The sequence below is a fragment of the Aquarana catesbeiana genome, linkage group LG06 (assembly GCF_042186555.1).
Source record: "Aquarana catesbeiana isolate 2022-GZ linkage group LG06, ASM4218655v1, whole genome shotgun sequence".
NCBI lineage: Eukaryota > Metazoa > Chordata > Amphibia > Anura > Ranidae > Aquarana > Aquarana catesbeiana.
The window spans coordinates 395,340,328-395,352,652 of NC_133329.1; the positions used below are offsets into that span (position 1 = coordinate 395,340,328).

The 12,325-nt window shown below is 43.9% G+C and overlaps 1 protein-coding gene across 1 annotated transcript in view; it reads left to right on the top strand.

The window, feature by feature from the left end:
* GPBAR1 (G protein-coupled bile acid receptor 1) overlaps window positions 1-7,975 on the top strand; it is a 33,270-nt gene extending 25,295 nt beyond the window's left edge. Inside the window, exon 2 of the mRNA XM_073634993.1 lies at window positions 6,755-7,975. Coding sequence (XP_073491094.1) covers window positions 6,882-7,883 — 1,002 coding nt within the window. The 5' untranslated portion in view covers window positions 6,755-6,881 and the 3' untranslated portion in view covers window positions 7,884-7,975. The remainder of the gene's footprint in view (window positions 1-6,754) is intronic.
* Window positions 7,976-12,325: the final 4,350 nt, after the last annotated feature.

Sequence of the window (12,325 nt, forward strand, 5' to 3'; positions counted from 1 at the left end):
TGTTGTCGGAATGTCCGAACAAAGTCCGACCGTGTGTACGCCCTATAAGAGGGAGAGCGTCCCCAGTCAGCTCCTGCAGGTGATTCCTCCCCCCTCCCTCTGCTCGCTGACACTGCATAATGGGAGCGCTCACACAACCACGGCCGCCCGATCTGCTCCTTCCCCTGCACCCTTATTGGCAGGGAGAAGAGCGAGTTGCAGGAAGGACTCCACCAGGACTCTCAGTTACTGAAAAAACAGACTGATTTCTCCTTAGGACAGGAGAACCAGCCTGTAAATTCCAAGAGATGCCAGACCAGCGCTGTCAATAGCAGGGGCAGGACAGCAAAAGGAGGCTGGGGAACCCCACAGTGGCAGAACACCAGGGCCCGGTGGCAAGACAACCTTTGCAACCCTGATAGTTCTCCCACTGCTTTGGATCCTTATATTTTCTTGGTATGCTGGTGACATATATCTCTTGTTTTCTGCCACCCTGGGGGACCCCAATACAGTAGGAAGGGAGCTCACTGCAGAACATGTGAAAGGGCCCGTTGTGGGATCGTAGTAAAGGGCCCCAGGATATATATATATATATATATATATATATATATATATATATATATATAAAATTGCATTTTATAGTTGCCCCCCTACTTTAGTCCCTGTCCCTCCATGTGCCCCCCTAAATATGAAAGCTGGAGACCCCACTGTGTGCAGGGACAGAATGTGTGTATGACGGCAGATAAGATGTGTAGGAGACAGTGGGGTTGATTTACTAAAGGCAAATAGACTGCTCTTTGCAGAGTTCAGTTGCTCCAGAGCTTAGTAAATGAGGTAAAGCGTCACTTGGCAAAGAATAGCCAATCAAGTGTTAGAAAAAAAACAAAAAAAAACCCAGCATTTTTGCTTGCACATGATTGGATGATGGAAGTCAGCAGAACTTCTGCTCATTTACTAAGCTCTGGAGCAGCTGCTCTTTGCAAAGTGCACAGTCTATTTGCCTTAATAAATCAACCCCAGTGTGTCGTATATACAGGAGAGAAGACTTTATGACGGCATATAGTTAGTACAGGGAGTTGACTGCAGATGGTATGAAAGTACATGGTGTGAATGAGCCCAGAGAGGTGTAGACTCACTGCAGACATCCCCGTCCCAACAAAAACTTAGGAGAGTATTTATAAAAACTTTATTAGCTATTCATCCTATGGAACTGCATGTACATTCATTCTGTCTGAATGGGAGCAAAATTAAACATTACTAAGCTATTTTCTCTCCAGGCTTAAAGGGTAACTCCACTTTTTTTTGGGGGTGGGGGGGTGGGGGAATAGCAAATGAAGAAAAAATAATATAGTGTGTACAATTGTGATACAAGTCATATTGTAATTAAATGTTATTAGCCACTTGCTTACTGGGCACTTAACCCCCCCCACCCCTCCTGCCCAGACCAATTTTCATCTTTCAGCACTCTCAGTCGTTGAATGACAATTGCGCGGTTATACAACAATGTACCAAAATGACATTTTTATCATTTTTTTCCCCACAAATAGAGCTTTCTTTTGGTGGTGTTCGATCACCTCTGGGTTTTTTATTTTTTGTTAAAAAAACAAAAAATTTTAAAAACAAAACGGTTTTATATTTTGTTATAAAATTTTTCAAACAGGTAATTTTTCTCCTTCATTGATGTACACTGATGAGGCTGCACTGATGGGCACTAATATGCGGAACTGATGGGTACTGATAAGGCGGCAATGATAGGCGGCACTGGTGGGCACTGAGAGGTGGCACAGTTGGGTGGCACGGATGGGTAGCACCGATGGATGGCACTGATGGATGGCACTGATGGGCACTGATGTGCATCACTGAAGGGCATTGATAGGTGGCACTGAAGGGCACTGATAGGTGGCACTGAAGGGCATTGATAGGTGGCACTGAAGGGCACTGATAGGTGGCAATGATGGGCACTGATGGGTGGCAGTAATGGGCACTGGTAGGTGACACTGATAAGGCACTGATTGGCATCACTGGTGGGCATTGATAGGTGGTACTGATATTCACTGGTGGGCACCGATTGATGGCACTGTGGGCACTGGCAGGCGGCTATGCCTCTTCCTCTTTGGGACCGATGTTTCTTCAACAGAAGCCAGTGATCTGCTTTTTTTTCTCCTCACGTTGTCAGCGTGATAAGAAAAAAAAAAAACGATTACCGAGCTTCTGTTTACATCACATGATCAACTGTCATTGGCTGACAGCTGATCACGTGGTAAGGGGCCGGGATCGAGTCTCATTGACTCCGTGATCACAGAGTGCGCCGCGCGCGACCCGCAGGGGACGTGCAAAGGGGAGGACGTCTATTGACGGCCTCCCGGCAATGAAGGTCCGCGCTGTAGCCATCTTTCAGGTATAGCGCGGACGGGAAGAGGTTAAACATGACCTTTCCTTTTCAGTCTGCAGCCGCTATCATTTTCTATAAATGCAAATCTATATGGTTACCTGGAGTTGTTCTGTACACAGAGTGTGCACTGACCACTCCCCACAAACATCACTTCCTGCTTGTGTGATTGGCTCACCAATTTTCCCAGAAGTCTGCACTAAGATACAAGTCAGATTTCAGGCATCCCCTGCAACAAAAATGTCATTTTTGGTGAGATATTTCCAATTGGAATACGTCTAAAGGGATGCAGGCTCAGCAGATTTCCTCATTAGTGCCCTGCAGCTGCCACAGCTGACTGATAATTATGAAACCACTCCCATTAGACCCACTCGGTACAGAGTCACAGACAAACACACAGGGATTTCTTCAGAATAACAAAAGGTAGTAATCTGCAACAAAGGTTGTTATAATCCTTGCAATGTGCATAGATTACCCAGAGGGGAATGTTTTTTTTCTCAACAAAAGTGGAGTTACGCTTTAATGTTATTTATTCATACAGAATAGGATGAATTAGGAAAACACACATTATGGCCACTAGATGGAGCTGATGATCATAAGATATAAATGCTTATTTACTATGATTGTTAGCTCCATCTAGTGGCCATAATGCAGTAATTCCCAGAATCACTCTATTTTTTATGAATGAATAACATTCAGCCTGGAGAGAAAATAGACTAATAACATTCAAATTTTGCTGGCATTTGCACAGAAAAAATGCACATACAGTTTCATAGGGCAAACATTTTTTTTAAATAACTGTAACTTAAGACCTAAATAAAAGATGCACTCAGTTCTTTTGAACGGCAAGTCCTTTATTTTTATATGCACTGTCCACCCTGCTTAAAAGCGTCAAAGAGTGTAGACCCTGCTCGGGTGAATAAACGATCAGCCTTCCGATGTGGGTGCCACCGTACAATCACAGATATAGAAGAATATCGGCCGCACACCACCAGGAGCTTGAACAAAGTAAAATCCTTTATTCACATATGTCAAACATAGACTTGAAAATACAGGATAGTAGGTAGACGCATTTCACACGAACCCAACGTGCTTGTTGAACAGCACCCTCCTGGTGGTGTGCGGCCGATTGTGATTACACAATGGGGAGCCGGGGCCGGCACCCAGATCGGATGGCTGACCGTTTATTCACCTGAGCGGTGTGTACACTCTTTGACACTTTCGAGCAGGGTGTCCATTGCATATAAAAATAAAGGACTTGGCATTCAAAAGACCCGAATGCATCTATTATTTAGGTCTTAGTTCAAGCTCCTGGTGGTGTGCGGCCGATTTTCTTCTATACAGTGCCTTGAAAACGTATTCACACCCCTTGACATTTTCCACATTTTGTCATGTTACAACCAAAAAACGTAAATGTATTTTATTGGGATTTTATGTGATAGACCAACACAAAGTGGCACATAATTGTGAAGTGGAAGGAAAATGATAAATGGTTTTCAATTTTTTTTTTTACAAAAAAATATGTGAAAAGTGTGGGGGGGCATTTGTATTCAGCCCCCTTTACTTTAAAACCCCTAACTAAAATCTAGTGGAACCAATTGCCTCCAGAAGTCACCTAATTCATAAATAGAGTCCACCTGTGTGTGATTTAATGTCAGTATAAATACAGCTGTTCTGTGAAGCCCTCAGAGGTTTGTTAGGGAACCTTAGTGAACAAACAGCATCATGAAGGCCAAGGAACACACCAGACAGGTCAGGGATAAAGTTGTGAATAAGTTTAAAGCAGGGTTAGGTTATAAAAAAAATATCCCAAGCTTTGAACGTCTCACGGAGCTCTGTTCAATCCATCATCCGAAAATGGAAAGAGTATGGCACAACTGCAAACCTACCAAGACATGGCCGTCCACCTAAACTGACCGACCGGGCAAGGAGAGCATTCATCAGAGAAGAGCCAAGAGGCCCATGGTAACTCTGGAGGAGCTGCAGAGATCCACAGCTCAGGTGGGAGAATCTGTCCACAGGACAACTATTAGTCGTGTTCTCCACAAATCTGCCCTTTATGGAAGAGTGACAAGAAGAAAGACATTGGTGAAAGAAAGTCATAAGAAGTCCTGTTTACAGTTTGTGAGAAGCCATGTGGGGGACACAGCAAACATGTGGAAGAAGGTGATCTGGTCAGATGAGACCAAAATGTAACACTTTGGCCTAAAAGCATGTGTGGCAGAAAACTAACACTGCACATCACACTGAACACACCATCCCCACTGTGAAACATGGTGGTGGCAGCATCATGTAGTGGGGAAGCTTTTCTTCAGCAGGGACAGGGAAGCTGGTCAGAGTTGATGGGAAGATGGATGGAGCCAAATACAGGGCAATCTTAGAAGAAAACCTGTTAGTGTCTGCAAAAGACTTGAGACTGGGATGGAGGTTCACCTTCCAGGAGGACAACGACCCTAAACATACAGCCAGAGCTACAATGGAATGGTTTAGATCAAAGCATATTCATGTGTTAGAATGGCCCAGTCACAGTCCAGACCTAAATCCAATTGAGAATCTGTGGCAAGACTTGAAAATTGCTGTTCACAGACGCTCTCCATCCAATCTGACAGAGCTTGAGCTATTTTGCAAAGAAGAATGGGCAAAAATGTCCCTCTCTAGATGTGCAAAGCTGGTAGAGACATCCCCAAAAAGACTTGCCGCTGTAATTGCAGTGAAAGGAGGTTCCACAAAGTATTGACTTGGGGGGGGCTGAATACAAATGCCCCCCACACTTTTCACATATTTATTTGTAAACAAATGTGAAAACCATTTATCATTTTCCTTCCACTTCACAATTATGCGCCACTTTGTGTTGGTCTATCACATAAAATCCCAACAAAATAAATTTACGTTTTTGGTTGCAACATGACAAAATGTGGAAAATGTCAAGGGGTATGAATACTTTTTCAAGGCACTGTATCTGTACCCTGCTTGTGTGTTGTGAGCAAAGTTTAATTATACCTCCATTACATTGGGTCCATTTTCATAGCCCTGGTTGGGTCACCCTTTGCACCCCGCCAACTAGGAGCCATAGCGAGAACCTTGCTTGGAGTGCTCACGCCACGATGATCCGGGAACGTGCGCTGTGCTCCTCGAATGCAGTTTCCATTGACTGTTTACTGACTTTAACAAGATAATTGAATCCCGCTTCATAGAAAAGTGGCTATAAAAAGTCCATTCCCTGTGCGGATGTTTATGCAGTTTGGCTCCAACGCCCCCGTAGGCGAGAGGGAATTTGGTAGCATTTTTATGGCTCCGAACCCATCCCCAACCATAAAGCTGCAGTTGCTATAGTTTTCTAGGAAAACCATTTGTGACCAGGTGAAGATGTGTAAACTCGGTGCTCAGAAACAGTCATTATTCCCGGAACTTTATAAGGAGGGAAATGGCTGAGCCTACCCATTAGTCTTCCATATAAAATTTATAAGCAATTACTTTCTTCCACCTATGAAAATGGTGTCACTGTGGACTTGTTTGAAGAGCGCGATTTTACGTTTGATTTTTCCAATGGCGTCTATTTCAGGGGAAATTATTTTTTGTCTGGCATTTAAGAACATAACTGGACCTCATGCATAAAGAATGGGGGACATGTAGGAAGAGTCCATTGTGTTTATTTTAAGTGAGAGTTTTTAAAGGGAATCTTTTAAGGCTTTGGGTCGATTTTGTTATTTTATTTTAAAGATTTAAAAATTTTTTTTTTTTAATACTTATATAACCACTTGACCTCCAGAAAATGTTACCCCCTTCATGACCAGGCCATTTTTTGCTAATTGGCACTGCGCTAATTTAACTGGTAATTGCGCGGTCGTGCAAGACTACTCAAGCTATATTTATATCACTTTTTTCACACAAATAGAGCTTTCTTTTGGTGGTATTTGATCACCACTGGGGTTTTTTTTGTGATATAAATGAAAAAAGAAAGAAAAAAAAAAAAACAATATTTTGTACTTGCTGCTATAAAACATATTCAATAAAAAAAATCTACAGTTTCAAGTCATTGTTTTTCCTTCCCTTTATTTTTATATTTTTTTGATTTTTTTTTCTTTATATTTATATTTTTGTTTTTATTTTATTCTCATTTTTATCTTATTTTATTATACTCTAAATGACTCAGTTACTTATTTGCACCAATTACTTCAAAGTGGATAAAATATACATTAGAAGTAATCAGGTGCCCCATGATACTGGATTCACTATTAGTATTAGGCCTTGTGCATACGTGCTACAGCATACGCCTGTGCAAGGCCATGTTTACCCACATAATGTCAGCCAATGAAATTTGTGATTTTTTTGCCTGAAAACATCTTTGTTTTTGACTCCATATTGCTTTTTTATTTCTCTTTTTAGACTACCTGCTAAGAAAATGAATTGTTGGGGTGAATATTGGTGTCTCCCTCATGATCTTCAGCAAAATGTTTTAAAAAAAAACATTGTTAAGGACATGCTCAAGTCACTGACCCCTTGAAATACAGAGATGGATAAAGCTGTGAACCTTACCCATGAAGACGACGGGGAAAGACTGATCTTACTGATCTCCAGCCCTCTGTCTGCCTTCATCATCCTCTCCAACCTCTTCATCATCATCGGAATTGTCTTCAACAGGAAGTTGCACAACACGGCCAACTACTTCTTCCTCAGCCTGCTGTTCGCAGACTTCTTTACAGGGGTGTTCTTGCCGTGTATTCCCCGCATGAGGTATAATAGAAACCTGGGGTATCACTGGTGTCTCCTTGCTTTCATATCTCCAAATTTTTTCTTTCTCTCATTCCTAGCCAACTTGCTGATGGTTCATTATGAGAAGTACATGTGCATTATATACCCCTTGCATTATCGGAGCATTTGGGTCCACCGCTGCGTGCCTTTCACTTTGTTTATGGTGTGGGTGTTGCCACTGACATTTGCCAGTCTGCCCATGCTGGGTTGGAATAACTGGAACGACAGTCAACCCTGCTCCTATAAGCAAGTATTCCCTCATGTCTATATTTATGTGGAGACCTATGGTCTAGTCATCCCTTCCATCCTGGTCATGAGCTTCATTACCATCAAGCTTCTTTCAGTGGCCAGGAGACAGCTAAAGGAGATTAAAAAACTTCACCGGTCGGTCCAACGAGAAGCAGCCACGGAGCTAGAGCACCAGATGGACCTGAGATATGCCAAGTGCATTGCCATCTTCTCTCTGACGTTCCTCATCTGTTGGGTTCCCTACATAGCCGTCCTTCAGGTCTCGGTGTTGGCCCTGGAGAACTATGATATCAGCTGGAAGGTTGTCCTCACGCTCACGTGCGTTGGAAGTGGAAGTGCCACCATCGTCCCTGTGATCCTGGGACTTTGCCACCGCCAGTACACTGAACTCTGGAGGACGCTCTGCAAAAAATACTGCAAATCCTGCTGCAAGCCTAAAGTTAATCACCCAAATGGGCACAATATGGTCGGCAAGGAAGAGACAATTGAAGATGGTTTAACTTCTGTTACATAATTTATTTAGTCCTATATGACTTTCCCATAAAAAAAATTCTCTGCCCCCATTTGTAGCACATTGATGATGTAAAGGATTATTTAATAAAGTGGTGTTGGAAAAAAAAAATGATGGTAGACACCAGATGTTTTTCTTAATAGCCTTTAAATTATGTTACATTTTTTTCCAGTATGATTAAAGGATACATGTCTATAACATTAAGAAACAAATAAAAGATTAACTTATTCTAATAAAGGTAATGTATTAGGGCAGGGTTGTCAAACTCAATGTCGTTGCAGGCTGCATCAGCATTATGGTTGTCCTCAAAGAGCCAGTTGTATCTGTAAGACTAGATGTTCAGAGCACCCCCCACCCCCCCTTTACATGAGATATCAATAGTCCCCCCACCCTCCCTTACATCACAGTGCACCCCCCTAAAGCCCCTTACACAAAGGCCAAATGCTGGGCGACTTCCACCGGTTCAATAAAAAACGTCTGACCATAGGCGTGCGCAGGCTATTGCATTAGGGTGTGCACCCCTAAGCTCAAATATACACGCTTGTGTATGTGTGTATATATATATATATATATATATATATATATATATATATATATATATACACATACACTATATTGTCAAAAGTATTGGGACACCTGCCTTTACACGCACATGAACTTTAATGGTATCCTAGTCTTAGTCCGTAGGGTTCAGTATTGAGTTGGCCCACCCTTTGCAGCTTCAACTCTTCTGGGGAGGAGTGTGTCTATGGGAATATTTGACCATTCTTCCAGAAGCGCATTTCTGAGGTCAGTAACTGATGTTGGACGAGAAGGCCTGGCTTGCAGTCTCCACCCTAATTCATCCTAAAGGTGTTCTATCGGGTTCAGGTCAGGACCTTGCTTTGTGCTCTGGTGCTCAGTCATGTTGGAACAGGAAGGGGCCGTCCCCAAACTGTTCCCACAAAGTTGGGAGCCTGAAATTGTCCAAAATGTCTTGGTATGCTGATGCCTTAAGAGTGCAGGCCAGTCAAGTTCCTCCACCCCAAACTCGCTCATCCATGTCTTTATGGATCTTGCTTTGTGCACTGGTCCAAATCATTTGGTGGAGGGGGGATTATGGTGTGGGGCTGTTTTTCAGGGGTTGGGTTTGGACCCTTAGTTCCAGTGAAGGGAACTCTTAAGGTGTCAGCATACCAAGACATTTTGGACAATTTCATGCTCCCAACTTTGTGGGAACAGTTTGGGGACGGCCCCTTCCTGTCCCAACATGACTGCACACCAGTGCACAAAGCAAGGTTCATAAAGACATGGTTGAGCAAGGGTGGTGGAAAATAAACTTCAAGTGCAAAAATTCACAGTATAATAGCAGCTAAAACATATAAAATTAAGTGTAACAATCTAAAAAATAAAAATTCCAAAGTGCAATAATGGTGGGAACCTCCCAACTAAAAAGTTGTTGCACTTGAGGTTAATCTGTATAGCAAATATCTATAGGAGGGGTTTCCACCATCCCTGCTAAGTTTAATTTGTTATGTCTTATTTTCAGTTTGATGTGTATTATATGTGAAGTTACGTGTCATAGAGATGGGTATTGTGGTAATATTGAAGTTTATTGAGATTTCCATACATTAGAGGGTTCTACCATTATTGTTAAGTTATTGATTAGTAAGTTAGTGCTGCACTTTTTTTTTTTTCGTGGTGTGGGAACACATAACAGTGCTTAGTGACAGGCCTTTTACTGACACTTTTTTATTTTACCTCCAGTAGTTTATTGTAAATAGTAGTGTGGTGATTACCTAATATACTAAAGATTGGCATGTGGCATTATTAAACATCAACAGATTTCAGTTGTGCTCCACCAGGCCGGCCCCCCATGGAAAATGTGCTTGGCTACTGAGTTCATCTCCCCATCCTTGCACTCAGTGCACTGATTGGCAGCACTGATGGGCAATGATTGGCACTGACTGTCAGCACTGATAGGTGCCACTGATTGGCGCTGATAGTCACCACTGATTGACAGCACTGATGGCCACTGATTGACAGCACTGATGGCCACTGATTGACAGCACTGATGGCCGCTGATAGGCAGCACTGATGGGCCCTGATTGGCACTGATAGGTGGCACTGGCAGCACTAATGGCACTGATAGGCTGCACTGATTGGCACTATTAGGCAGCGCTGATTGGCACTGATAGGCAGCACTGATTGGCAGCATTTAGTGACACTGATTGGCAGCACTGATGGGCACTAATTGACAACACTGATGGGCAATGATAGGTGCCATTGATGGGCATTTATAGGCAGCACTGATGGGCACTGATTGGCAGCACTGATAGGCACTGACAGGTGGCACTGTTTGGAAGCACTGATAGGCAGCACCGATTGGCACTGACAGGTGGCAATTATTGGAAGCACTGATTGGCACTGATAGGCAGCACTGATTGGCACTGATATGTGGCACTGATTGGCACTGATAGGCAACATTGATTGGCACTGACAGGTGGCACTGATTGGCAGCACTGATTGGCACTGACAGGTGGCACTGTTTGGAAGCACTGATAGGCAGCACCGATTGGCACTGACAGGTGGCAATGATTGGAAGCACTGATTGGCACTGATAGGCAGCACTGATTGGCACTGATATGTGGCACTGATTGGCACTGATAGGCAGCACTGTTTGGCACTGACAGGTGGCATTGATTGGAAGCACTGATAGGTGGCAATTATAGGTGGCACTGGTTGGAAGCACTGATGGGCACTGATAGGTGGCATTGGTTGGCACCGATAGGCGGCACTGATTGGCACTGACAGGTGGCACTGATTGTCACTGACTGGCACTGACAGGTGACACCAATTGGCACTGACAAGCGGTACTGGCACTGATTGGCACTGACAGGTGGCACTGATTGGAAGCAGTGATTTGCACTGACAGGCGACACTGGCACTTACAGGTGGCACTGATTGGAAGCACCGATTGGCACTGACTGACACTCATTGGCACTGACAGGTAGCACTGAGTGGAAGTACTGACTGGCACTCTTTGGCACTGACAGGTGGCACTGATTGGAAGCACTGACTGACACTGACAGGTGGCACTGATTGGCACTGACAGGTGGCACTGATTGGAAGCACTGATTGGCACTGACAGGCGGCACTGGCACTGATAGGCGGCACTGAAAGGTGGCACTGGTTAGAAGCACTGACAGAGGAGAGGGGGGTATCACATTGAGCAGATATGGGGGCTTGTAAGAGCCGCTCAGAGTGTGACGCTGTCATGTATTGTAATTGCATGCTGGGAGAGAGAGGAGCTGTCAGAATTCAGCGGTGATGTTGGAGGTGGGCGGGTAACGCTATAGAACGGCAGCCAATTATTGGGTTGAATGAATGCTGAGACCAGAGGAGGCGGAGACGAGGGGGTGCTGCGGCTGCACAAATAGGAGGAATTCTGTCCTCTTCTCTGTTGCCGATTGCTGGGATGGGGGGAGGGAAATGGAGAGAAGCCTCTCTGCGGCTGCATTGAGAAGCGCAGGATCTGGAGGAGGAGTTCTGTCCTCCTGTCTGCTGCCGACTGCTGAGACAAGGTGGGGCAGAGACCTGGGGACTGCTGCAGCTGCAAGAGAGGTGCGAGGGCCATGTGAAATGGCCTGGTGGGCTGGTGGGTTTGTAGAAAGTATTCTACAAACTCAATTGACTTCCTGGTCTGAAATTCCATTGATGTATACTACCAAAAGTCACTTTTAATGGCAGCCAACCTACAACCAGGGACTGCATGGCAAAGCAAAATAAATCTAAATTTCAGATTATTACATAAAGTAAACTTTGTGTTAGGTTTACCTATTCTTACCCTGTAACACCACCTTTCGGTGGCCCTTTAAGTGGACTTTAATGTCTGGGAGGTGGAATGGCTTCCGTATCATGTGACTGCTGGGATTGGCTCTCACAGTGGTCACATAACTGGGAGCTCATCCCACTGGCCTCCCATCAGAAGCCTGGACCAAGAGCTGTCAGTGACAAGCTTGGTCAAGGTGTTCAGAGTGCTCCCTCAGCACACAATCTGAACACATATATGCAGCGGCAGGGACTAAAAAAAGCCCACCTTTCTTGAGGTCAGCTAGATGCTAACCCCCTACCCGCTGCCTTCTATTGGCCTTTTTAAAGTAGTTCTATAGGCTAAAATTTTTGTTGCCCTTCAGTATGCAGCCCACCCTAATACAGTGGTGCTCATAAGTTTACATACCCTGGCAGAATTTATGATTTCTTGGTCATTTTTCAGAGAATATAAATAATAACACAAAAACTTTTCTTTCACTGATGGTTAGTGTTTGGCTGAAGCCATTTATTATCAATTAACTGTGTTTACTCTTTTTAAATCATAATGGCAACAGAAACTACCCAAATGATCCTGTTTAAAAGTTTACATACCCTGGTGATTTTGGCCTGATAACATCCACACAAGTTGACAC